The sequence below is a fragment of the Streptopelia decaocto genome (assembly GCF_964273445.1).
Source record: "Streptopelia decaocto genome assembly, chromosome: 2".
Classification (NCBI taxonomy): domain Eukaryota; kingdom Metazoa; phylum Chordata; class Aves; order Columbiformes; family Columbidae; genus Streptopelia; species Streptopelia decaocto.
Window position 1 is genome coordinate 108,527,710 of NC_138655.1, and position 27,786 is coordinate 108,555,495.

Below are 27,786 nucleotides of genomic sequence, written 5' to 3' on the forward strand. Positions count from 1 at the left end.
GTTTTGTTGTTTTTTGTTTGTTTAGGGTTTCTTCCTGTTTTTATTTTGTTTGTTTGTTTGTCTGTGTATAGCTTTTTCAAACATACATAGTGGTCATACATCCATGAATGAAACTATTATATTTTTCCTCTTCTCCCACGGATAATTAAAAAAAATCAGATGGAACCAGACTCAAGCTAATAGCAGTGTGCCAGGGTGGGACCAAATCCTGTGGGAGGAAAGGGAGGCATCTTCATCAGTTACGTTCATTTGCTGGGAGAAATATTATTGCCCACAATAAGTGGTGCAGCTTTGCTTCACATACAGGGGTTATTGAATATGGGAGGGTCACCAAAAAAAAAAAAACAACCCAACAAAACAAACAAAAAAAACAATGGAAAATAACCAAGTTTAGGTATAGCATCTGACAACAAGGTCCACTAATGTCCCCTGAGTATCTTTACTCTTTCTTCAGTAGCTTTAAATCTGTCTTTGCAAATGAAATTTGCTCAGCCATGGTTACTTTCCTTCTATTTGATTCCCATGTACACAAGGAATTGAGTTATTGCCTGTTTTCCAGTCTGCGAAGCGATGCTGCCTTCGTTAAACATTGGCTCTCAGCTCTTTCCTCAAATTTATGACTCTTCCTGCAGCATATGACTTGCTTTCATTGAAAGAAAGCTTGTCATTTTGTTAATAAAATTCAAATTTTCAAAGAAAGAAACTGAAACCTCTCTTCTAATTGCCTACACTCATATAAACTAATGATGCTAGGTTGGTAATGAATATGACAAATTCCTGTGGTAATTTGCACTTCACACTGGCTCTGTGTGGGCTTGCAATAACATTAGCTACACTAAAAACATGAGGTGAAATCTTGGCCTCATTTGAATCAATGATTTTTTTATTTTTTTTGCTTCTCTTTCAGCCTCCGCAGGGCTGTGCCGCGATGGTGCCTACTGAATTCAGTGGCATTATCTGTTTGATTGCTGTGAACATGGCCATATGGACGTATCCTTTGCCACATGGCATCACAAATGAATATCTGATTTTTTTCCCCCAAGAATTGTAAGATGTTATGCTATGTGATGGTACCATAAAATATTTAGGTTAAGCCCCTGCTCCCACCAAAATCAACAATAAAGAATAGCAGTGAGCTTAAAGGGACAGGATTTCACCCTAAAACATGCAGAAGGGCAGTTCTCTAATGGGGGAGCACAGGGGACTAATTTAAGCTTGAGTCCTGGAAGCAGCTTTGGTACCATAGTACTGAGCTTTTCTTCATGCTGCTATGTAAGGATAGCACGTTGCCCTTTCGCTGCTCTTTCTCAGCTTTTGAGTGCTTTTCAACACAAACGTTTTCTGCTTTTTGCTACCAAATGTAAGATTTGCTTTTTTTCCCCACCCTTCTGCTAAAGTAACGGGCATCCATCAATTCAGTGATAACTGGGTAAAGCTGAGCAGCTTATGATAGACGTGGGATCTTGCCTCCATTATGTGAATCATTTATGGTTTCTAGCAAAATTTCTCAAGGAAAGGGGCGAGCACTCCTCTTATCTCAGTTTCCTGTTATTTTATTCAGGATTTTGTTGTTAGAGTAATTGCAATATTATTTGAGAAAAAGAGACATAGAATAACAAACATGGAGAAAGTAGGACTATGGAAATGTCTCTGTGTCAAAACACAACATACAGCTGGGAAGTGTCCCAATATCTTCCGTTTCAGTCAGCATGGGGGCAATAGTCATTTAGCATTAAGAAGTACATCCCAGTTGCACCCCCTCCAAGGCATGGACCATATAGCTATCGGAAAAAGATTTCCTGCCTAGCACTTCTTTTAAAAATAAACTGCATTGGGGCCAGTTTAGCCAATGACCTAAATAATGCTGAGCTCTTCTCTGACTTCTTTCTCCCTACAGCCCTCAGGGTGTAACTCACTTGCTGGCCTCCTACGGATACCTTTGTTGCCTTCAACTCCCCAGTGAATTAAAGCGGGTCTCTTAAGGCTAGGTACTCCACAGGAATCAGCATAGAATCACAGAATTGTTCAGGTTGGAATAGACCTTGAATATAATCAAATCCAACCGCTAAGCTAGCACTGCCAAGTCCACCACTAAACCATGTTCCTAAGAGCCTCATCTATACATCTCTTAAACACCTCCAGGGATGGTGACTCAACCACTTCCCTGGGCAGCTTGTGCCAATGCCTGACAACCCTTTCCATGAAAAATTATTCCTAATATCGAACCTAAATCTCTCCTGGCACAATTTGAGGCCATTTCCCCTATCCTATCGCTTGCTATTTCTTCTGGGTTCCTGTATGAGCCTCATATTCCCAAAACTTTCACCTCAATTTCCAGGCATGTCTTTGGGATGAGCACACTCTGAATCCAGTGAGGCTGATCCAGATTTCATCTCATAATTCTGGGCTTTGCATGCCAGCACATCCAGTGGTCTTTGGGCCACAGCCATGGGGAATTGCCTTGGGCAGTATCCCCAGGCAAGCTGCAGACAAGGGAACTGTGGGTCCCATTTGGCTCCATAGAAAACTCACACGGAACTGCTATGGGGAAGAAGCAAAATATTCTGTGGCAGTATGTGACCACACAGATGCCTGGCATGCGGAACAGAAATTTCTGTTTAAAGGCTTCAGAAAATCCAGCAAAAAGAAAGCTTTTCATCAACCCCGGGTTTCTCTTAATGTGCTTTTTGAAGTTGACACAAAGACAATAAATGCCTGAAATGTGTAACTGACCCAAAATCGCAGTGGCTGCCAGTGAAGAAGTCCTGCCCAGGCTTTTGCATGTAACTTCTAGTCCTAGTTTGTATAATGGAGCCTGTTACAAGTTAACATGATAAAGTAGTGTATAAAATAACTAAAAAGAAGTAATCCCGAGGGTACTTGTGGACTGTTAACAGTGTAAAAGGAGTTCAGTCAGAATAATGAACATAGTATAGCTGAAAAAAGGAGTGGAATTAGGTTTTGTTTCTGTGTCATTTCTGCAACAAAAAAATTAATCGAAGAGGAGTAACTTTCTTGATGTGATGCAGAATCTAATAGGGAAATTGGACCACTGCTTACACATCAAGCTAACTTTCAAGTCACTTGCTGTGCAGAGGTCATTTGCTTCCTAAGGACTGCAAAAATCATAATTTCTTTAAGAGGTTACCACAGCTATTTAACAATAAAGCAGTCAAGACAGCAGAAATTATTTGGGTTTTCTACTTATCGTTCAAGACCTGCTCACTAGTAATGAGTAGCTCTGTGTACACATAAATTCGGCTTTTTTTGAATTTACATGGTGTCAGTTTTGCCTCCAATGTTTCATTTGGCATGTAGTGCTTGACAGCACTAGCACTGGACTGTAAAGCAGACAAATAAAGTTTTGTGGGGAGAAAACATTCACTCAGAAATTCTGTTGCTGAATACTGAAAAAAATCTAGGAAAGGAATATTTAAGACAAGCCGTGGGCAATCTTCATTCCTTTCCACTTCCAGTATCCTTTCCAACTTCTTTCTTTCCTCAGCCAATTTAACTCCCAATAAAAAAATAAATCAATACGTTAAATTATAAAAAAGAAAATCTTCAATCCCTGATGCACTTTCTCCAAAAATGTCACCAGAATCGCTTTCAGCACAGTTGGCTAAAGCTGCAAGGCTAATGTTCACGTCCATTAGTGAACATTAGAGTTGGTCTGATCTCTAATTTTACAGTCGTCTTGCCTTCAATAGCCTGTAGGTTTTCTTTGGCAGGCACCTTGCAATGATAATGAATTGATCACTGCTGGATTGCTCAAGAGCTACACAAGCTTTATAGACAGTGAGCTTAATCCTCCTCAGATTTACATTCACTCAGCTGCTCCAATTACTTCTGCTGTGGCTGTGCTGGAAGTGCTTACCATAAAGAAATGAAAGCACCTAAACTAAACAAGATGTTTTCTTAACAACCAAATGTTTTAACATTTTTTTTTTCCTGTCTAGGATTCAAGGTCTATCCAGGTTTCAAGTAGTCTGAGGTTTCCTGTATCCATAATAGAGTGTTTGAAGTTGCAGACTGACATGAGGACATGACAAATAATGAAAAAAAAAAACAAAAAACACCACCATGCCCCACCAATTTGGCAGTTTCTACAGTCCCAGACACCAGGTCGATGAAATGAATGGATACAGAAAAGTGGAGCAAAGAGATGAAACAGACTCAGGGCATTACAGTAAGTGACACAACAGGATGCTTTTGTGGTATTATTGTAGGCAGCAGGAAAGACAAGCAATTTAAGGAGATTATGCTAATTATCCAAGGTGGCTTTGAATACACTAGTGATTTAAATTCAGGACAAATGAGGAGAGTATTATGTTAGGAGATATGACCCATATTTTCTTAACCTAGCCTACAGTTCTAAGACTACTATAGCACACTACTGCTAGAGCAGGGCATAGACTCATTATTTGGCAGAGCCAGGTGGTTGACTTTTTAGTAATTTAGGTCAAACTAGTAAATATGATTTACAATGGAAACTTGTCTGATATCAAAATACTATGCTGAAATGCAGCTGTCATTCAAAATGTGTTCAGAAGTGAACAAAGAGAATGCTATGCCATACTAGAACAACTTACTTCTAAATCATAGGGTCGCTGTCGCTTTTGCTGAAAACAAAATTTTGTGTTTTATTCTTCTTCCACACTACTTGTGCTGACCATGGAGTTTTCAATGACCAGCAGATTTTTACATAATTGAGATCAATCTGTAGGATAAAGATGAAAATCCTGCAGGATCTTTTAATGCTACAGAAGCTTTGGAGCATTTCTTTTATTTACGCAACAGGGTCTAGAGCTTGGAACATCTGGGCACCAGTGTACCATCAATGTACAAAGAGCAGCAGCTCAGGAGACAGCTGAGTCTGCTGTTATTCAGCTTTAAAAACACATATTTAAAAGCACCTAGTAGTTAATTTAATGTTACAAGTGTTGGTGGTCTACAAGAAATGAGTTTTTGATGCCTGCCTAGACCCTGATAAAAAAGAGTTCCCAGCACTAAACTGATTGATTACAACTTTAGTCACAACTTCTCCTCTCAGACATATCTGCTGTAACAGGCTCAAGGACTAAGAATGATTCTGCTAAACAGCACACTCACTCCCACATTACCATTGACAGTCCCACTGAAATTTTACTCACAGGTAAAAATTAGGATAGAGATTCACATTCCCACAGGATCTCTTGTTATTTCAGTATTCAAGTGCTTGTTATGGCAACAGTCATCACAATCCTGGTGGTGCTTTGAGGGCCTACCTGCTCCCCAGGGAGAGGACTTGGTCCTTCCGAGCTTTCATTCTGCCACTTCTCAAAGTGCTATGTCTTTGCTGTGGGGAAAAAAAGAAAAAACAAACAAACAAAAAAGGACAGGGAAACAAAGCATAAACGTTTATTAGCACTTCATGATATGTGATTGCTACAACACAAAGCCACAGAAGCAGTCATAACATGACTGGAATTTGGTTGTAGATGGCTATGTCTTTTTCAGGAAAGACAGGCCAGCCAGGCGTGGTGGTGGAGTTCCTCTTTACGTGAGAGAGCAACTACAATGTATTGTCCAGGCACAGATGAAGAGCGAGTTGAGAGTCTATGGGTGAGAATTAAGGGGTAGGCTGGCAGGGGTGATACTGTTGTGGATGTCTGTTACAGGCCACCAGATCAGGCTGAGGAAGTTGATGAGGCCTCCTACAGGCAGCTGAGAGCAGCGTCACAGTCACAGGCCCTGGTTGTCATGGGGGATTTTAACTTCCCTGATGTTTGCTGGAAGGACCATTCAGCCAGCCAGCCACAGTCCAGGAGGTTCCTCCAGTGCATTGATGACAACATCCTCATGCAGATGGTGGAGGAGCTGACTAGGAGAGGTGCACTGCTGGATCTCATCCTCACTAACAAGGAGGCTCTGGTTGAAGCGGTAAAGGTCGAGGGTTGCCTTGGCTGCAGCAACTATGAAATGGTGGAGTTCAGGATCTTGTGTGGCAGGAAGAGGTTAGCAAGCAGAATTGCAGCCCTGGACTTCAGCAGGGCAAACTTTGGCCTTTTCAAGCAATTGCTGGGGGAAATCCCATAGGCAAGGCTGCTTGAAGGTAAAGGGGCCCAAGATGGTTAGTATTCAGGGACTACTTCTACCAAGCTCAAGATCAGAGCATCCCGACATGTAGGAAGTCAAGGAAGGGAGCCAGGAGACCTGCGTGGTTAAACAGGGAACTGCTGGATAAGCTCAAGTGGTAGCGGAGAGTTTATAGATCATGAAAGGAGGGGCTGGCCACTTGGAGAGAATATAAGGCTGTCGTCAGAGGATGTAGGTAGCAACTAGGAAAGCTAAGGCCTCCTTAGAACTAAACCTAGCGAGAGGGGTCGAGGACAACAGAAAGAGCTTTTTCAAATACATGGCGGATAAAACTAACACCAGAGGCAATGAAGGCCCACTGTAGAACGAGGTGGGTGCCCTGGTGACAGAAGATACAGAGAAGGCAGAGTTACTGAATGCCTTCTTTGGCTCTGTCTACTCTGCTGGAAGCTGTCCTGGGGAGCCCCGTACCCCTGACGCCCCAGAGGAAGGCAGGACAATGGAGGAGTCTGCCTTAGTTGATGAGAACTGGGTTAGGGAGCAGTTAGGCAATCTGGACATGCATAAATCCATGGGTCCAGATGGGATGCACCCGTGGGTGCTGAGGGACCTGGCTGAGGTCATTGCTGGACCACTCTCCATCATCTTTGCCAAGTCTTGGGAAACGGGAGAGGTGCCTGAGAACTGGAGGAAAGCAAATGTCACTCCAGTCTTCAAAAAGGGCAAGAAGGAGGACCCGGGTAACTATAGACTGGTCAGCCTCACCTCCATCCTTGGGAAACTGATGGAACGACTTATCCTTCGTGACATCTCAAGGCATATCAAGGATAAGAGGGTCATTAGGGTCAGTCAACATGGCTTCACCTAAGGGAAGTCATGTTTGACCAACCCCATAGCCTTTTATGAGGACATAACAAGATGGATGGATGATGGAAGAGCGGTGGATGTGGTCTACCTTGACTTCAGTAAAGCATTTGACACAGTCTCCCACAGCATCTTCACAGCTAAACTGAGAAAGCGTGGTTTACATGATCGGGTAGTGAGGTGGACTGCGAACTGGCTGAAGGGAAGAATCCCGAGAGTCATGGTCAATGGGGTGGAGTCCAGTTGGAGGCCTGTATCTAGCGGAGTGCCTCAGGGGTCAGTACTGGGGCTGGTATTATTCAATATATTCATCAATTATTTGGATAAGGGAATAGAGTGTACTATCAGCAAGTTTGCTGATGACACCAAGCTGGGAGGAGTAGCTGACACACCAGAAGGCTGTGCTGCCATCCAGCGAGACCTGGACAGGCTGGAGAGTTGGGTGAGGAAAAATGTAATGAAATATAACAAGGGAAAGTGTAGAGTCTTGCATCTGGGCAGGAACAACCCAGGTTCCAGTATAAGTTGGGGAACGACCTATTAGAGAGCAGTGTAGGGGAAAGGAACCTGAGGGTCCTGGTGGACAGCAGGATGACCATGAGCCAGCACTGTGCCCTTGTGGCCAGGAAGGCCAATGGCATCCTGGGGTGTATTAGAAGGCGGGTGATTAGTAGGTCGAGAGAGGTTCTTCTTCCCCTCTACTCTGCCTTGGTGAGACCACATCTGGAATATTGTGTCCAGTTCTGGGCCCCTCAGTTCAAGAAGGACAGGGAACTGCTGGAGAGGGTCCAGCGTAGGGCAAAGATGATTAAGGGAGTGGAGCATCTGCCTTATGAGGAAAGGCTGAGGGAGCTGGGTATCTTCAGTTTGGAGGAGAGGAGACTGAGGGGTGACCTTATTAATGTTTATAAATATATAAAGGGTGAGTGTCACAAGGATGGAGCCAGGCTCTTCTCTGTGACAACCAACAGTAGGACAAGGGGTAATGGGTTCAAACTGGAACCAAGAGGTTCCACTTAAATTTGAGAAGAAACTTCTTTTCAGTAAGGGCATCAGAGCACTGGAACAGGCTGCCCAAGGGGGTTGTGGAGTCTCCTTCTCTGGAGACATTCAAAACCCACCTGGACACCTTCCTGTGTAACCTCATCTGGGTGTTCCTGCTCCAGCAGGGGAATTGGACTAGATGATCTTTTGAGGTCCCTTCCAATCCCGAACATTCTGTGTGATTCTGTGATAACTTGCTGGTTTTGACTCAAATTACAGTTCTTTGATGTTCTTTAGGTGGACACTTTTAACTTTTAGTCATGTTCCTGACTACCCTTCAGTACTATTTTAGATTTTAGGATGAGCTAAGCAAAGTAGAATTCATTTCATTGTTGTTGTTATTATTGTTGATCTGCATTTGAAGGACAATTTTCCCCTGGGAACAACCTGAAATGTTTTGCTGCAGTAACATATGTTCAGGGTGGCAGGGGGAAGGTACAGACTATATGATGGAAGAATGCAAGACAGTAAAACAAATTATAAAGAACTATGCCAGAAGGAACACAAACTTTAAATGACAGTAAAAAACAAAGTGATTAGGTATCATTTTGGTGAGGCTTGAGATGACTCGAAAACATGTTAGTAAGTTGGATCTTTGGAGTACTTGGTATTGGATACTTGGGATATTTGATATTGGCAGATTCTCATAGATTTAGTCTGAAATTGCAATTTTTTTTAGAAGTCATTTGTTTATGAAGGCAAAAGAGCTATTGGAATAATCCATTCTCCATCTGCAAGAGGAAAGACACAAAAATCAAGATAAATTAAACCTCCAAAACAGTCTCCTCAGTCTTCCTTATTCCCTCTTATTATGTTCTGTTATTCTAAGGCAGATGACATCTGACTTGCAATGGGGATGCTTTTTTCTACTTATATGGTAATAGGAATTATTTCTTTAATTATTATTACAAACACTTAAACAAAAAGAGTTGCCATAGGAAGCCAGAGGTGTTCTCTAGTGCAGTAGCTCATCTGAAGAATTTTCTGTCCTTGCCTTGCTGATGGAGGCCAGCTGAAAGCCATGAGCAGGTACAAATCGCTGCTCTGTGCCAGACCTAAGGCCTGTTTTGCCCAGCATCCTGTAACCAGCACTGCCTGGGGTCAGACATGAAGAAAAGAGCAGGGATTGTCTTTTCCCTACTACACTCATCCTGCCGTCGGTGCAGAAATCACTGGGATTTCCTGAGCCAGAGGTGGTCAATTTTCTTTTAATACCCTTTAGCGGATTTTTCTTCTACATGTCAACTGGTTCCACATTGAAAGCAAAATCAATAGGGTGACGTCTGAGTATTTTGCTGTGTTTTCTCCATATCGCAAAACTGTCCCAACTTACATATACATACCCTGACCACTGAGGGTGGACATATTTTGCCAATATAAAGGTGCATGCACTGCTTCTTCTTGGCAATAGTAGGATTCTGTACCATTATGAAAGCAGCTTAATCCATCTAGACTCTCCACACCAGTTGTTATGGAAATATCTCTAAAAAATTTAAAGCTATAAATATAAGAATTATATAAATGCAAAGCTCCATTTAAATCAGAGTCATGTAGGTCCTAGTTAATTGAAAAGTGATTGAACTAGAACAAAATAGAATAGTTAGGTTGGAAGGAACCTACAATGATAATCTAGTCCAACTGAGTTAATGAATAGTACTTAAGCAATTTCCAAGAGCCTTAGCTTAAACTCAATGCTACTCTCCCAGCAACCTCAAGAGTTAACTAGTGAAAGAAACTAAGACAGAAAGAAATAACTGCACATTCTTTCATGGCACTTAGCTTACATCATTTTTTTCCTTAGAACATAGTGGGCTTTACATTTGGCCCATTTTATTTCTCGTTTTCTTGAAGAAAAGATTAGTCAAAACAGAAATGTTTAATAACTAACAGTGTCCCTTTCATAGTATATGACAGCCTTTGTTACCTTTCACAAAAATGAGTAATTATTTTTAAAAACACTGCTAAGATTTTATCACTCTGTTAAAGAACTAAGTTCTGTATGCTATGATAGCACTCAGAAGTACATTACAGCTATTCTATTCAGAAAATTAACCAAAGGAATCAATTAACATGTAATTTCCAATGCATACTAAGGTAAACTAGGCTGGCAGAGAGATACAGAGCAGCAGAGCATTCAATGAGCAATGTGCTTATATTTCAGATCAAACTCTATTGGAAAAAAAGAAAATCATCTTAAATGAGTACCTCCTGAAGGTGACTCTGGCACATGCAGTACCAAATATCTGTGTGGTTATGAACTTTCAGATACTCAACATCTGGGAAGATATTAATCTTGTTAAATAAAACATGCACCTGGCCCTTTAATTATCTGCTATAATTGACAACTTTGCCATCTCACAGGGCTGTTTTTTCTGCCCATACAACATTGCTGAAAGTAATTAGATGATAATTAATGGTGCTTTAAGCGTATGATATCTTAGGAATTACTCCAAACATAAATAAGACCAATGGTTGTTTTGATCACCTAGAACATGGTCAGTAGTAGTTGGGAATTTTCTGATGAAAGTGCTCACTGCAGTCTAATTGCTTTATGCATTTATATATCAGTTTCAGCTAACTTCTGTCAAAAGACAACCAAAGCCTCCCACGGAGAAGTTGTCTGATTCTCTTCCAGCTCACCTAGCATGAAGGTATTGTGGTTCAAAGATCTTTAGCTTCAGACATAGCCATGGGATGGTTCCCTTCCGCTTGTAGCTACCTTCTCCAGGGGGCACATATGATATTTGGGTTCCCACATCCACAAAATGGTAGATGAAAAGCTCTTGAGAAAGGTCATTTGTGCTAGAGTTTTCAATGATGTCTCTAGTCATTCAAGACATCTCATAGAGAGCTGGTAACTTGCATGGAGCCAGGAGATCCAGTCTTATGTGCAGGTGATGTACAAGGCATTGAACAAGGAATTTATACCTCACCTGGAAAACAGTGTCTTCTTCAGGTCACCCATATTGAAGAAAGTTCAACTCAGAACAGGAAGGAAGGGAACTATTTAAATTAAAAGACTCTGTTGGCAAGAGAAGAAATTGGGATGAAAATGACCATTAACAGCGCCATCAGAATGAGGTGCTAGAATAGTCTTTTAGCAAAAATAATAAGGAAAATAGATTTAACTTGCTCTACTGGACCTTGTTCAGTTAGTTCAGGAAAGGAAATATATGGAGTAGTTGCCAACAAAAATAGGAGACGAGACTTGAGGATCTTCCAATCCCATGCTCCTAATTGCACTTCAGAATTTCCAAACAAAATGTTTACATTATTCTGAAGGGCTGAGGCTTTGGCAGGCTCGGCATTTTTGTGTGATTTGTCCACATCCAAACCAGTTTCCAGTCATAGACACATGTATCTAGTTATTGATCACATATCTATCTGTCTGTCTGTCTGTCTATCTATCTATCTATCCAGCCTAACTCAGACTTCACATTCTTTAGAGTTTTGATAGGGTACACTTCCACATAGCTAATAAGTTAAATGAAAATGAAGCTGAGGAAAGGACCACAATGCCCAACACAGCCTCCCACAGGCTCATAACTATTGATGAAGTTGGAAAAGCCGACAAGTTTTCAGAAGGACGAGTCTTTCTTTGGGTCTGAAACAAAAGTGATGTATCTATGATTCTATGCAAACCACGCATAAGTTGGAAAAAATCACCTAAATTTACCTTGATGTTGACATTTGGGAAACTCACAAAAAAAAACCCTTGTATTTTCTTACACTATTAGGTGCAGTTTCTCATCCCCCACCGTGAAAATTAAAATAGGGAAAAGTCTTTACCCTATTTCTATCATTTTCTGTCCAACCCTATATATAGACTTCACTAATTTAATACTGAGCAGGTATTCTGATCTCTTACTAGGCAATCACATTATTCCCAGCTTGCTATTCTGTGTCATTCTCCTAAAATCAGCACATCAAAATACATAATATGAACTATTGATAAATTCTGGGACTACGACTGGACCTAGCAACACCTCTGTTCCATAAGGAGTTTAGAAAGCAAGGGGAGCCATTCTGAACCTTGTGACTCAACTGGAGTGTTTCTCTTACCCTTTGGACCTCTGGTCTCTGTGTGAAACATTCTGATTCAAGGCTAACTCTGTATATTTCCTCCATGAAGTAATTAATAAGGTGGACCTTGCCATCAAACGTGTTGAACCTTGTCAAACTTTGTTAAATTCCAACCAATTCATTGAACTCTGTCAAATTACTATTCTACCTCAATAAAACATATTTTTGCTTCTCTCTTTTGAGTGAGGGGCATTCCACCCACCTGTAACAGAGGACCCGGTGGGTGTGCAGTGGGAACCACAGGGCTGGCAGCACCGTGGTCCATTCTGTCTATTGGATGCTCAGGATTCCTTCATCTGAGTCGGGGCAACCCCCAGGACCAATACAGGTTGGGGGATGAAGGAATTGAGAGCAGCCCTGTAGAGAAGGATTTGGGAGTACTGGTGGGTAGAAGATTGGACATGAGCTGGCAATGTGTGCTTGCAGCCCAGAAGGCCCATCGTATCTTGGGCTGCATCAAAAGGAGCATGGCCAGCAGGTCTAAGGAGTAGACCCCCTCTGCTCTGCTCTGCTGAGACCCCACCAGGAGTCCTGCATCCAGCTCTGGAGCCCTCAGCACAGGAAAGACACGGACCTGTTGGAGAGGGGCCAGAGGAGGCCACAGAAATGATCAGAGAGCTGGAACAGCTCTGAGATCTGAGCTCTGCTGTGAGGACAGGCTGAGAGAGTTGGGCTTGCTCAGCCTGGAGAAGAGAAGGCTCTGGGGAGACCTTATTGTGGCCTTTCAGTACTCAAAGGGGCCTATAAGAAAGATGGGGACAGACTTTTTAACAGGGCCTGTTGTGATAGGACAAGGGGTAATAGTTTTAAACAAAAAAGGGGTACATTAAGGCTAGACATGAGTAAGAGACTTTTTACAATGAGGGTAGTGAAACACTGGCCCAGGTTGCCCAGAGAGGTGGTAGATGCCTCATCCCTGGAGACATTCCGGGCCAGGCTGGACGGGGCTCTGAGCAACCTGATCTAGTTGAAGATGTCCCTGCTCAAGGCATGGGGGTTGGACTAGATGACCTTTGAAGGTCCCTTCCAACCCAAACTGTTCTATGATGATCCTATGACAAATACAGCACAGAGCAGCATCATTAGGATTGAATTACACAGCTCTCAGCTAGTGATCCCAGAGGAATACTGTTTAAATGACAGAAATTACTGTACATTACCACTTACACAGATTAGTGCAAAGCTTGTCTCATGATGTGTGTCCTTCAGCTTCAAGGGAGGCTGTTTGAGTCCCTTCTCACTTGTGTTAGTATAAATCTAGAATAATTTCACAAAAGTCAATACATCATATCTGAATACATGTCTGCAGCAGGGAAATCTCTGCTCAGGGTTACTACTTCATTAATTTCTGATTCTTTACAGCTGTTGAACTTTTGGTTAACTTACCAAATCATTGCACATCTACAAGTTCACGCATTAAAATGACACTAACTAGATGAAAAGCAAAGAAGAAACGAACTGGAAATCCATGAATTAATCCTAGTAGACAGTCACAGGAAATTATAGCATGGCTAAGACATGAAAACCGATTTTCCATCGCTCTTTTGTTAAGATAATTCATTTCCCCACTACCATGCTTTACTTCTGTCAAAACCACTTGAAAATAAAATCTTCATTTGCAGCCATTCAAAATGTTTAAACCCTGGATGGGCAGGAGCGAGTAGTCATATGACTTCAAATTCAATTATGCATCTGACTCTTCAAAAAATAGCTGTTTTTGTTGTGTTTTAAATCTGGTAGCAAGCCAACTAGGGTCAGAGGATCTTAAGATCTACTTTGCATCTTTAATGACTCCCACGACAGCCTCCTCAGACATTCTGGCATTCAATATCTAGTGTGTTATGTGCACTCAAAATTTTAATCAAATCAAGACATCTTACCTAGGACCGCTCAGGTCAGTATCCACTCCACTAGACACAAAAGGCATGGGGGAAAAAGTCACCTACCTGTTTCTCATGGGGTATTTCACTACTAAATGGAAAAGGTCTAGCAGAGAAGCTCCCGTTACGTCCAGTCCTAAGAGCAGGCACTATAGGAAGCCAAAAATGTCAAACCAGCTCCAGTCCCACACATGAGCCAGGTTGAGCAGCATGCTAACAAATGGGCAGGGGTTTTTTTGGCAATAAAAGAATGCCCTCCTGTTCTTGAATTTTGATCTACTATTGATCTGGTTCTTCCCTTCTTCGTGAAACTAGAAGAAATAAATCTGCAAAAGGTTTTGGGTTTGTTTTCTGAAATAAAGCCATTTTGTAATAGAAGTCCTAGGAGGTTCTTAAAAGCCACTTAGGGTGAAGGTAACACAAAAAATTTCTGTGATGTACAGACTGCTCTCTGCTGATTAGAAAGAAAAAAGGTGAGTAAGCCCTACCGAGGGCAGGGTGAGCTCATGAGCTTTCCCTCCACAGTGGGGACAGCCACCTCCTGCTTACACACACACACCCAGGCTCACACGATAACAAAAAGGTATTAGTACATCTAAAAGCTCCTGGTTATTATTTTAGCTGCTTCTGCACTAAAGCTTCCACTAATCTCCAAAAGCAAACTGTGCATTGCGTTCCTCCCTGCAGCAGTATCCTCCTACCACTTTTGCCCAATGATGTTTTCTTTCCCCTGAAGAGAGCTTTCCTTACTGAGAACATTTGTTTTTACTTTGAAGGGTGCTACCTACATGCCAGGACCCACATCTGCTTGGAGCTCTCCTAATGCCTTTGGCTTTGTGGTACATAAAGCCCTGGTCTTCCACCAGGACAAACACGCTCTGCATCACAGGTTAGGTTCCAACTCTGCCCAGCCTCCTCTTAGGTATTTAGCTGACAGTGTAACACAGAGGAAACAGGCTGTTTCTGTACAGCTGGAGAACATTTGAACATTTACACACAGGGTCTTCACAAAAAGCAGAGAATGGAGCTGAAGACACGAAAGGCAGAGCCTGAAATTTCAGGTTTTTTTGTTTTGTTTTAGAATGCAAGTTTAAGTAAATCCATATGTCACCACAGAGGCTTCACCCATCCTCAAAATGATGAGAAAACTTTGATATGGCCACTAATGGGTATTAGAAACACAAAATCACAGCCATAGAAATTAATCCTTTTGTTTGTTTGTTTTTTTCACTGCTTCCATCCAGCTTCTACTGCCTTTGACAAAGTAAGCATGGGGATATATGGAGTTGAAGAAAATCTTTGAAATGTATTATTTAGCTACTCATGGAATAGAAATCCTTGCAGAAAAAAAAAAAAAAAACCCACAAACGTGAAGCTGAATAATTTGACTTTCATCCAAATTCATACAGATTGAAACAGAACTCAACTTATAGAGGGTAACACTCTTTATCATAAGGCAGCATCAGCACCACGTCTTTTTTTGGTTTTGTTGTGGATCCAGCAATACTGTTGACATATAAATAATTCCCTTTGCTATTATTTGCATAGTTTTACAGTACAGTAGTCAAGCTAGTTATACTTTTAATCTCCAAATATTTTGATTTTATATGTGTCATAGAATTAGGATAAAATATGTCCATCATCTATACAAAGATAAACACATGCACATACCATTTAATTCAAATATGCATGAGAAAATGTCTCACCTTATTAACGCAAAAATACTTGAGCCAGACAACGACAATAAGTGACAAAATGATATTATTAGGATAATTTTGCAGCCACTTTTTATTCCAAAAAGTTGTATTTTTGTAAACCTGACATTTCCAAAACAGTGCAAGTGAATTAGAATACAGGTGAACACGAGCTTCTAAATACAGGTGACTTCAATAAGAGTGAACACATTCTTCCAACCACAAGTTCACAAAAAAGAAACATACACTTTTACAATACATAAGGAGTGACATAGTAAGAAAAAGGAGTGACAACGGTGTGAGTACCCTACTGCATATGCAAACCATGCTCAAAAGCAATTATAGTCTTCATGCCAGTTTAATCAACGTACACTAAATGAACCAAATCCTACTTTCATTTATATCCAAGAAACCCTAGCAAGCGGATGAACTTGGACAAAGGTAGAAATAAGTTCCATGACTCCCTTAATCCTACTAGTGAAACAACATCATATATTCCCATGCCACATGGATACTACGCTTGAAACCTGTGCAAGACTCCAAAATGTGCCCATAAACAGAAGACATTAAAGAAAGTCGATGCTAAATATTACCAAACACAATCTTTACACAACTGTTGCCTTCAGCAAGCTAAGTTACCTGCACATCACTGACTTGTATGTAGGGTCTTTCCCATTCGTGTATCAAGACAGAGAGGGCTGTCCTCACCGGAGTGCTCACCAGCGCAAAAGGCTTTGCCACTTAGAGATGAAAGGATTACTTAGGTGGTCTACAGGCTTGGGGTTCACATAGAGCACCGTTTTTCTCTCAGATAATCCAAGTGAAATGTGAGGTGACTTCAATTCAGAGGTTGCTCCAGTATTTTGTCCGGTTTACTGACTTTATTGTAATTGAATGAATTGAAAACTGTTATTTAGAAAAACATAGCTTGTATTTTTGGTAGTTACAATGGCCAATTACCAGAGCATATTAGTGACAGCCTCAGAGTACACTAGCCCTGCTGTTGCTTGGGGTGAACTCATGGAAATTAATCTCCAGAAGCAGACTCTTGGTTTTCAAATGAAATGGTCACAAAATATACTGTGAAAGGTGGCTCTTGGGAAGTGAAATTCATCCCTGAGCTGTGGGCTACCAAAACTCTGAAATGACTGTAATCTTCTTGAATTCAAGATGGAAATTAAATGGGTTTGCAACAGCATGGGCTCTGCATTAAATGAATTTTTCCTTAATTGTTCCTCGCCCCCCCCCCCGCCTTTCTTCCTGGTCTTATTTTTCTGAGATTGTTTTCTTCCTACCCCAAAACCAACAAGGGTACTATCCATAGGAAGACACCCTGCACATTGCAAGCGTCAGGGTTTAAAAGATCTCTGAGGTGTCAGATGATGTATTTGAAAATGTTACAGCCCCACTTCCACCTGCAGAGCTCAGAGCCTGTGTGAACTGAGCTTGCTGAATAAAAAAACCCAAACCAATGCCAGTTCAGCAAACCTTTCAACAAAATTCTCCAAGACAATTGATGACTTTGTCCCAAAATGGATTAGCTGGAGAAAACCAGTACAATGACTCCCCCAAGCTCTGCTGTGCAAGCAGCATTTCCTTCACAAAGGAACTAACATGCAGCTGACAGGTGGCAACTTCCAGAGTCCTAGAAGCAATTTCCAAAGTAACCATGTCTCCAGGTTTTGATACATTTATTAAATTTCTTAAAAACAAACAAACAAACCCAAACACCATACAGCAAAACAGCTCAGCTATTTTCTACACATTCTTGATGTATACTAGGTTTTCATAAGATTTTGGGGTTAGAAACTGATGGCAACCAACTAATACGAGTGGGATCTTTTGTTTGGCTTGTTTGGTTGCTTTTTAAGAAGTGGAAAGGTGCATCTACAGGATTTTATTACTAAGTACTGGTACATTTTCTTGTCAAATCTTACTATCTTAACTGGAACCATGTAAAAAAAATCTGAGGAGTATACATATAAAAAGAAAGCATCTATGACAACAGAACTATTGAGTACCTAACAGTGATGATACTAAGAATTTATGGGTTATTTCAAGAATATGTCACTAATCTGGCCAACAAACAGATCTTTCACTGCGCAACAAGTTGTGGCAGATCAATAGTAGACAATTCAAGTCAGATATCAAAAAAGTCCAGTGTGGGCTCCATCAAATACGTTTTACTTTTTTTTTAAATTATTATTTACTTTAACCAAATAAGAAAAAAGAATTTTTGCCTTGAGCCAAAACCAAAAAAATGTCCAACAAAATACAAAATGCTAAATGGATATTTTGCCTTTCTTAACTATTTTCCTCATAAAATTTAAAAAGATGTTTCAGTGGAATACCTAATCACTATTGGCAGATCTGAAGGTAAATCTTTGTTTAAAAAGTGGAAAGAAAGCATTTCAGCTATTCAAAGGGAATTTCCTCCCTTTTTTTTTTAAACAGAAAATTTCAAATTCGGCTAAATTCACAAATAATTTCACTTGTCCCCTGAATTATTTTTCCAGCAAATTTACAGTTTGGTTCAGCTTTAGACAGGGCAGATACTGAAAATTTTTACAGCTACATAAATTGACTTCTTTTCAGTAAGAATTTTAAGCAATTTCTTATTCAATTTACAGTTGTGAATCAGTCCAAGTTCTGCCAGCCTTAGGTATTTCTCAACAACAGCAAATATAGATACATTAGGTTTAAATACTAGCAAAACTAACTGATGTCAGAAATATCATACTATAATTTATTCAATAGCCTCTAAGACAACAGTGCAGTCCAAGGCCATCAGCCTTTTGTTTTTTGCACTCTGATGAAAAATCAACAGTCCTACGTAACAGGATTTTGCCTCAGCAGTTTTTTTCAGATTCTGGCTTCAACAATCATCTGCTATATGAAGCCTGTTAAATCACTAATGACTGTTTTAAAAAAGATAACTGAACAAACTAATATTATAGCTTTTCCTGTCAAACGATGAATCAATATACTTCATTCACTTAAAAAACATCTTCCATCTAATGGGTGCAGATAGTTAATAAATATTGATCAATACTGTAGTAACAGCAGGCACTTAATGCTGGGGAGTGGTGGTGGGGGGAGCAAACAGGAATATGGTCATGGTTAATTTTAAAAATTTGAAGCTATAATGAATTTGGCAAGGAAGAGAAAGGATAAGGCCTATTCTCAAGTAGATTTCTTGCATGTTCTCTGCATTCAAGTTTCCACAGTTCTTTTACCTTACCTTTATGCAAGGAGACATCCTGCAAGAATTCATTCCTGTTTCTCCTTCACCTTCTACAACAGAGCTCAACTCTTCTTTCCCTTACATGGATTTTATACCACCGTGATATTTACTTCTTATTTACACAAGGTGCAAAGTACAAGTGGAATCTAAACCCAAGTCTTACAGAGTGCCACTATTTTCATTCGGAAATCCAAAAGCTTTTTGAAGAAACATGGTTGAATTGATTACAACTAAGTTTTTTTCTAATTCAAAACATTATTTGCTAAGGAATTACCAGTGAACAAAGTGTCAATCTGAGATCCAATAACGTTTGCACCTTGACTAAACTTCCTTCTTAATGCTTGAGGAAGGATGACATTCAGTACTAGCAACAACCAGACAGAGAATCTAAGATCCAAAGATCCAAACATTTTACCCTTGCATCCTCTTATCTCTCTTAAAATTATCACATGAACAAACTCACGACTCGTGTATAAAACTCACAAGGCAGGCCTAATGCTCATAGCTTGTAAAAATTTATCACTTGCTTTGATAGCAACAGATCACAATCATTAACAGTAGCTTAAAAACCATCCTTCTTAATACTAACATTAATACTAATATGGTTCCATTTCATTTTTTTTTCTTAATTCCAAGGAATTTGTCAATGCCATAGTCGTTGGGCAATTATATCCTTCTGGTATCTCAACTGTACAGTCCTAGATCATTATTGAAGCACTAGAGACTGCAAGAGAGAACTTCCCAAAGGAAAAGATTCTGTGATGCTTCCTTCAGCGAGCAAATCAAGCTACAAGTCTTGCTACAATGCCACTGAGGAAGCATTTTCATTCTCTCCTATTCAGGCCAGTAAAGGATAGACTCATATACAGAACATCACATCTGTGTAATACTTTAGGTTCTTTAGTTTATAAATCAAACATCAAATTCATTTTTTTTAAAAAAGAGATAATGAAAAGACTTTGGCTTCTTGCCGTTAAATTGTCTATATACAACATTACCAAGCCTTGTGAATTAAGCATATAGGATTTCAGCTACTTTTATCTGCAAATCTCTCTTTTCTCTCTTGCATTGAAGTTTAAAAGTACAATAGGAATTATATATACATATATGTATTTCCATGGATTTAGCCAGATATCAGTGCTTGAGTGAACTATATAGCTATTCAATAGAAACTATAAAACATTGATACAAATATAAAGACATAATATAAAAAGCTTATATTTATAAAAAATATTTTTAGGTAAGTCTTCCCCTGAGGGTATACCACATAGTTGGATTCATAAATATTGCTCTGCACTGCAGCTTGGTTACCAAAATTCAAAGTTCAGCTCTTAAATGAAGTGTAACTCGCTCCAGTCACCCGACATGGCTGCAGTGGTTGCCTCAGGATATGTTCCCTAGTTTGTTGGAGTGATAAAGACACAGCATCGACGGGGTCTCCGAAAAATCTGGAGAAGATTCCTTCTTCCACATATGGAAGATAAGAGAGCAGGACCTATAGGCTAGCGAGCGCGTGTCACATGACTGGGCTTTTGTTTTGGCGGGCAGTTCACTGATTTTTCTGGACCCAGTCCCAACTATCTTCATTCTCCTTTCTGCTCTTTTCGGCCTCAATAATTTCTTTGTACTTCCGGCGGAAGAAGCCCATCTGCAAATCAAGAAGAGATGACAGCGGTAAGTAACAGCATCATTAAATCAAAACTTACTTTGTCAGAAAACAGTGTCCAGAAAAAAGTAGTACAGGTGTTAATATCTAATACCTCCTAGTGCTAACCTGGCATCATAGCACCTCATTTACATCACTATGAATGAGATCAGAACGGGTCCCAAATCTTCATGAGTACTCTGCACCTTATAGATGAACAACTCTGAGGGAAGAGTTCTCTCAATGAAACACGTTTTTAAAAAAAATATGCATAAAGTATTTCTAATTGACAAAGACCAGAAGAGGCAGATACAGATTTATTGGTTTGAAATAAAGACTAATGCAACATTTAGATCTGAACGTAAAGCCAGGCTAACACTTGGGTCCTGAGTAAATGATACTGAAGTTTTATGAACTGTGTCTACAACTGCACCAAACAAGACTGGAGGGATACAGTACACCCACTTCCCAGCACCCAAATTCCAACTATCAGCCTTTTTTGTAAGAAACCCTCTTCTAGAAAAGCCAGCATGGGCTATTGTCTATCGCAGGTGCCCAACCACCATTGTGAAGAGCTCTGCTGCCACTTCGGCGTATCTGTCTCCAGAAGTATCAGCCCACTGCTGTACAACCACAGGTACTTCTCTTCCTGCCAGTAATCACTCTAAGTTCAGGTCTCAAATTTTCTATTTAAGGATCATTTACATTAAGATGCTTTGGAGGAAACTGAGAGCTCTAGACTCTTCTTTTACCTAAATGACTTCCCTTGTCCCATTGATATTTGCAGCTCAGAAGGCAAAATACAAGCCTCATCCTACAAAACACAGAGCATCAACAATAACTCCTCTACAAGCTTTCAGGCTGCTGCAGGGCTGATAATCACTTTTGCATATCTTGTTTCCTAAACTCTTAAAGATAAGCAAGTGGTTTTCATTTCAGTTTGGATAAAAAGCTCTTGTATCTCTGTTTTTTTAAGTCTTTCAAATAAACAAAAATGCTTTTAATAACAGACTTTGGTAAGCATTCAAGAATAACTTCTCAAACTTAGCAGTGCACTATTGAGACCACTGTATCAACATTTTGTTCATCATAATTAAACATTTATGTAACTCCTACCATTCTAAACCTGGTTTCTTACTCCTGCTGAGTAAAACACGAGGCTTTATTCTTCCTTTATCAACCAGTTATTACCATCCTTTATTCCCAAACTGGCTATACGTAGGAATATTTTGTGCTGTTTTGTCACTACTAAGTTTCTGTTAAGTTGGGTGTTTTAATTTCAGTTCTTTAGCAAGTTTAATTTTCTTCAAGTACTCACAGGAGTCTGAAAGGCAGCTTGTTCAAACTACTGAGGGTGCTCCTCCAGCAGTGCTTCCTAAAGCCCAGGTCCTTGCCCGTGCCCCAACTACACCCTGAATTCATGGCAACATGAGACCAGACACACACCATCCTCTGTCACCCCTTACCTTTGCTGCTTGGCTTCTGTGCAAAGGATAGAGGAGCTGCAGCATGGTGTAACAAGACCCTTTTTTGGATATCTGTGGACCACAGCCCTGGGGCATGCTATTGATCTAGAAACTGCTGAGTGCATTGATGTACGTTACATGCACATCTGGAAACACTTTGTAAATACACAATAGGCACAAATATCTACAAATTCACACAAATACCTACGATGGCAATTTTACAGAGGTCCCACGACCTTAGGGAGGCCCACGACCTTAGAGAGGCCCACGACCTTAGGGAGGCCTTAGAAGTAGTTTGTTCATAGTCTTGTGCATAGACTATGGACACAGTCTCCCATCTATCATAAGCAAAGCTTTATATGCTGCTCAATACAGGCAAATGCATGGACAATGGCAGTTCTGTTCTGAAAAAAACACCTCACAAAAGGGACACTGTTGAATTCTCGAGGGCCATGTCTCCCTTGCTTCCCAGCACCTTTCAGAATAGTGTATGCAAGGATTCAGAAAAAGAGAATTAAAGAACTACTTATCTGGTTCCCTGTTCTTCAAACTTGCTCTAGAAGTCAGATCAAGTTCGTTCTTTAGTAGAAAAATATCATTGCTACTAAGTTTTCTACTTGTACCTACAAGCTATACCAATGCAAAGGATGTATTTTGAGAAGACATCCTCAAGATAGCACCATAATAAAAATCCCAGTGAAATTTCACCGTTGATGCCAACATACTTTGGCTCAATGAAGACTTGAAGCCAATAACAAATGTTTCTATAGATTTTCATGATCTAACCCGGAGGTGAATTATTTTATTGATAATGGCGGGGGGGGGGGGGAAGTGTAAGAACCTACTACTTTGTTGTTCTGCCCCCGTAGGATTAATCTTCGGTACTTATCTTCGTCACAGGAATCTGCAGATACTCCTTACATATGCTCAGGGAGCAGATATATTGAAGAAGTGGGGGCCATTTTTGTATTATCGAGTTTTATAACAGACCTACATGGTCTGCACATTAGAAAATAAAATTGCCACAGAACTTTATTTCCTAAGATTAACAAGAGAAGTTCAAGCTGTAGCTTTTAAAAACAGGTTTTAAACCCTTAAGGTTTCCATCCTTCATGCAACCATATCCTTGGTTCAATAAAATCCTCTCTTGAAGTTACAATCAAAATAATAGAAAGGCTTTTTAATTTCCTCGAGGGCCAAACAAACAAAAGCAAACTCCTTCCCACTGTTATTTTAATAAAAATTGTCTGTTTGTGAACATCTGCTTCAGGAATTATTTTTAAAAGTTCGTTATGATAGTTTTGGTATTTTACTGTTTTGTTACTGGATACAGAATGCTTCTGTACAACTTTCTAGTCGGGTAAAAAAAGTGAGCTGAAGACCTTAAATATTAATGAAGCATGAAATCCTACATCTAGAGGTGACTCCACTATAAAGCTATATATGTTTACTTGCTGTAAATAATCTGGATAATCTAAAATTATGTAGAGGACTTAAGTGCAAGCAAAAAGAGAATCTGGACTTTAAGGATTTTTGGTTTTACAATGTTTAAATCAGTGGTCAGAAATTAGATATATTTCCTGAAAGGCAAGGATATACTTTGTTATGGGATACTGTTCCTTAGTGTTAACACCACATATTTCCACTTAATGTGAGAGTCCCTGTCACCACCAGAAAGGGATTTTTTTTTGTAATGGCCACGAAGAAATCACAACATAGCCGTTGTTTCACAAGAGCCCACACAACCCACGTATACATCTCCTTACAATAAACTGATTTCACTAAAAATGACAGCAATATTTATCCATATGTTGAGGGCTTTTAAGTGCCTGTGGCAAGCTGAAGAGAACAAGGGAATTTACATTCCAGTGAGGAGATACAGGGGTAGCAAGGAGAAGGACTCTTGGACCAAAGCAGGAGAACTGATGCAATATGGGGCTGAGTATACACGGGCTTTTTTGTCACTGGGGCAGAAGTGACAGCAGAAGATCTCTTTTCTGTGTCTAATGCAAAGCCCTTAAGAGAAGTCAGAGAACACAGTGAGGACCGCACTGCTGAGACTCAGTCCTGGGTTTGAAGCAGGGAGAGGAGGAGAGATCCTCAGCTTTAACAGGAGTACCGCTGTGATCTCATTTGTGGAATGGGTATCTACAGCGTGCCAATTGTCTCCAACCCACATTTCATAGGGAACGAGTCTCTAATGTTGTTCAATTCTCCCAGACTTTGTTTTCCATATATACAGACAAGTGTGTATGTGTGTACACATACAGATGTACATATACGGAAAAGGAATACTTAAGTCTAGAGTCATGACACCATCATGCAATCTGTGAGTTCACACCACCACATCCAAGGAAAGGACTGAAGACAATATTTTGATGAGTAAATCTCTGCCTGGGGAAGGCACTCACGAGAATAAGAGCTATTGAACATATTTAGAGGAGACAAGGCAAGAGTATCATGGGAAGCTGAAGGGTTACAGTAGAAGAAGAGTCATCGGCCACCAAAGACAAGGCAGGAAATGAGAAAAGCGAATTACAGTCAGCATTTCAGAGTTGGGTGGAAATTATTTGGGAAGGCAGAGGAGGCCCTATTGAGTTATGTGCCTTTCGGGTCAGTGCAGCTGAAAGAAAGGTCTTGGGAGCGGGACACTGCTCAGCATGCAGCATGCTTTCTCTTAACCCTGGCAGACCTCACCAGAGGGCAACTGCTACACCAAGGGCACCATGTCCTACTTTGTTTCTTCAGTGTACAAACACAGAGGAGGAAGAGGGCCATTGAAGACTTTGGGAATATACGGGTAGACCTGAAATCCTGGGGCTAGTAGTGTCACTCACAATGGATTCACTTCCCAGGCCAGGGAAAGAAGAAAGGTTGTCTGTAAATCCACAAACTGTCATGTTTCACATCTGCTGTGATACACTGCAAAGATATCTGCTTGCTTTTAAACAAATCCAAACAAATTCATGGAGATTCAAACAAAATGGAAAGAAAAAGCTGGCCTGGTCTTTACCAGAACTGACAAACAATAACCAGTCCTTTCTGGAGGTGCTTCAAGTAAGTATTAGAGCTGCTATAAATAGGTGGCTTAGATTCAAAACCTGAAACCATCCATAGGTTTTACACACATCCTTTAATTTAGTTATTCCAGCCCATGTACCCTTTTCTAGCATAACCTTACTGCCATCTACAGTAAATGCTGAGCAGAAAGCATGTCTCTGGCAAAACAGAACAATAAAGCAATAGAAAATCTGTGTTACTTGTCAGCAGGGGAATTACACCTGTTTTTGTGAAGTTATTTATTGCCATGTAACAGCACTGTCAAGTCCTCTACTCAATCTTAAGCATTTAAAGTCTCTCTCAAAAGCACACATAACTCCCTTTAGCTGTCATGCCAGGTTTAAATCCCTTAAAAACCACAGATAAGTCGTATCTAACAACAGTCGCATCAAATTGCATTCTTCAAGCACTCACACAAACTGAAAACTTCGAAGTGATTTCAAAGTGTTGAATTAACATGACAATAAATTATTGCCTTTTTTTCCCCGTTGCTATTTTCTGCACATCCAAAGGCTGATCACTGAATTACTAGATTTTCTATTTTTCTAAACTCTGAAAGTATAAACATTTAGCCAACGTTTCCTGCAGAACCGTCCTGTGGCTATCTCTCTAGGGTGCCAATGACAAGCATGTTTGAAGAGTGACGATACTGCAAAATAAAATTTAATCTGCAGTTGGGAAAAAACAAGGCTGATCAGAGGGCAAGCTATATCACTGCCTTTGCTACAGTCACTGTTGAGTAAATGTCTAGAGCACTCTTACAATGTCCAGTGGGGCTTACTCTCTCAATGAAATAAAATAGTTTGAAATGTGGATTGTAGAAGAATGGTTAATTTTTGTATTTTCTTAAGTATTTTCTCCATTTACATAATCTATTAAGAAAGAAGAAAAAATTGATAAGAACAGTTGCCGACCACTGTAAAAATAAATCATTACGTCCTGATTCGCACTAGTGTTCTGAGAATATAGCTGAGCTACTAATCTAGGTTTGTGAACGACAATGTTCAAACAGAAATCAGAACGATATAAGAGACTTTTGCAACTTTTTGTACAATTTTTAATTTTCTCATGTATACTGAGGTACTACACTGCACACACAAAGTGTTGATTTTTATCAGTATGGCTCTGCTGATAAACATCTTCTAGTGGAGGTTACAGTACAAACGAACAATTAAAGAGAAAAGAGAGAGAAGTGAGTACTGACATAAGCGTAACTAAGAAATAAAATTAAATTTAAGAACCACTGAAAAAATCTCCCATAGAACTAGGCTTTGACAAGATACTTTGGGTTCAGTACCTTAATCAGAAGCTGTATTTCCTCTATTATATAGCATTTTCATCTACTGCTAAGCACTGTCCAGCTATATCTGATGAACAGCACTCAGATCCTGAATCTTTCACAGCCACATCTCTTTAATCTAGGCAGAGGTCCCAAGCCGTTCATCTTGTGGCCCTTCAGTAATCTTCTCGTCACCTTTTTTGAGTATATGCCCTTGGCCACTTCCCCTTCTCATAAACAGCACCACAAATAAAAAAATAGGCAGCTAAACATGGTTCAAAGTGGGGCCAGGAACCTCACCCCAATCAAGATGCCATCAGCTGGCTAAGCAGCCACACCTCCAATCTCTGCAAAGCAGTGCTGCTGAGATGGGAAGCACCAAGTTTTTCCCCATGCTGAGATCGATCACTGATTATTAAGTGCATCGCACTTCACTACTGCCGAGAAGGCAGGAAAAAATACTTTGCACTTGGGTTCATGTGGCCCTGGATAATTTTGGCAAGCCACCAGCTCTAAGAGGATGCACCGTTTCCTTCCTCCCAATTAAAGGGCCCTTGCCACAGTACAGAAGGGTCACAAACAGATATTGTGTATCATTTTTTTCCATAGAGGACTGGCAAACTGCCACCACCTGGGCCCCCTGTGAGGAAAAGCCATGTTTGGAAAGCAGCCACGTGTCCTGCCTGTAGTTAAAGGAGAAAATATATATTTAGGAGGAAGGATGATAATATGGCTAAGGACTCCAGTGGCCTGACTTTCATTATTCAGTCTTCCAATGACATCTGAGAGGCAAATCCCTTAACTTTCCTGTAACATAGATCCTCACTTGCTCAATGAAACTCGTACAAGAAAATAAACACATATGCTTCAAACATCACCGTTCAACAAATGCCTGGGGTGGATGTGTGTATGTATGCACATAAAACGTATACTTTGTGTATATACACAATGCTATATATACTTATGCAGCTGGGGAACTGAGGCAAAGAGAAGTTCAGCAGCTTACTGACAGAAAAGTTCTCCTCTACAAAAACTTTGTTTGGCTACTACGGAACAATTTCACGCCTTGCCTGAGTATCTGATCCCAATGTATTGCAACAGATAGACATTGCTATGGCAGAAAAGAACTAGCAACGTACACAAAATTGCATTTAAGTGACTTAAGATGTTACTGTTGGTAACTAGGATGAAGATGTGTAGTGCATAGATTTTAAAAGGAAATTTATTGCACATGCTGTAATAGTAAAACAAATATCATTTTTAAACACACATTTTATCAGGCTGTTACTATGTAATGTTGAAATAAGAAGAAAAACTTTAAGTGCCTTTTTTTTTCCCCCCAAGAACAGTAAATTTATAAACTTAGCTCAAGTGGTCAGTAAATAAACTATTAATTTAATGAAATGCTTTATGTCTATCTCAAAGGCCAAATTTTTCAAAAACAGTGAC

At 40.1% G+C, this 27,786-nt stretch overlaps 1 protein-coding gene across 2 annotated transcripts in view; it reads right to left on the reverse strand.

Moving 5' to 3' along the window:
• Window positions 1-15,719: 15,719 nt before the first annotated feature.
• The window catches only part of ITGA9 (integrin subunit alpha 9), a 226,264-nt gene continuing 214,197 nt past the window's right edge, over window positions 15,720-27,786 (reverse strand). For both annotated transcript variants that reach the window (XM_082045318.1, XM_082045319.1), the window contains exon 28: window positions 15,720-20,535. In XM_082045318.1, the coding sequence (XP_081901444.1) occupies window positions 20,437-20,535 (99 nt within the window). In that variant the 3' untranslated portion in view covers window positions 15,720-20,436. The remainder of the gene's footprint in view (window positions 20,536-27,786) is intronic.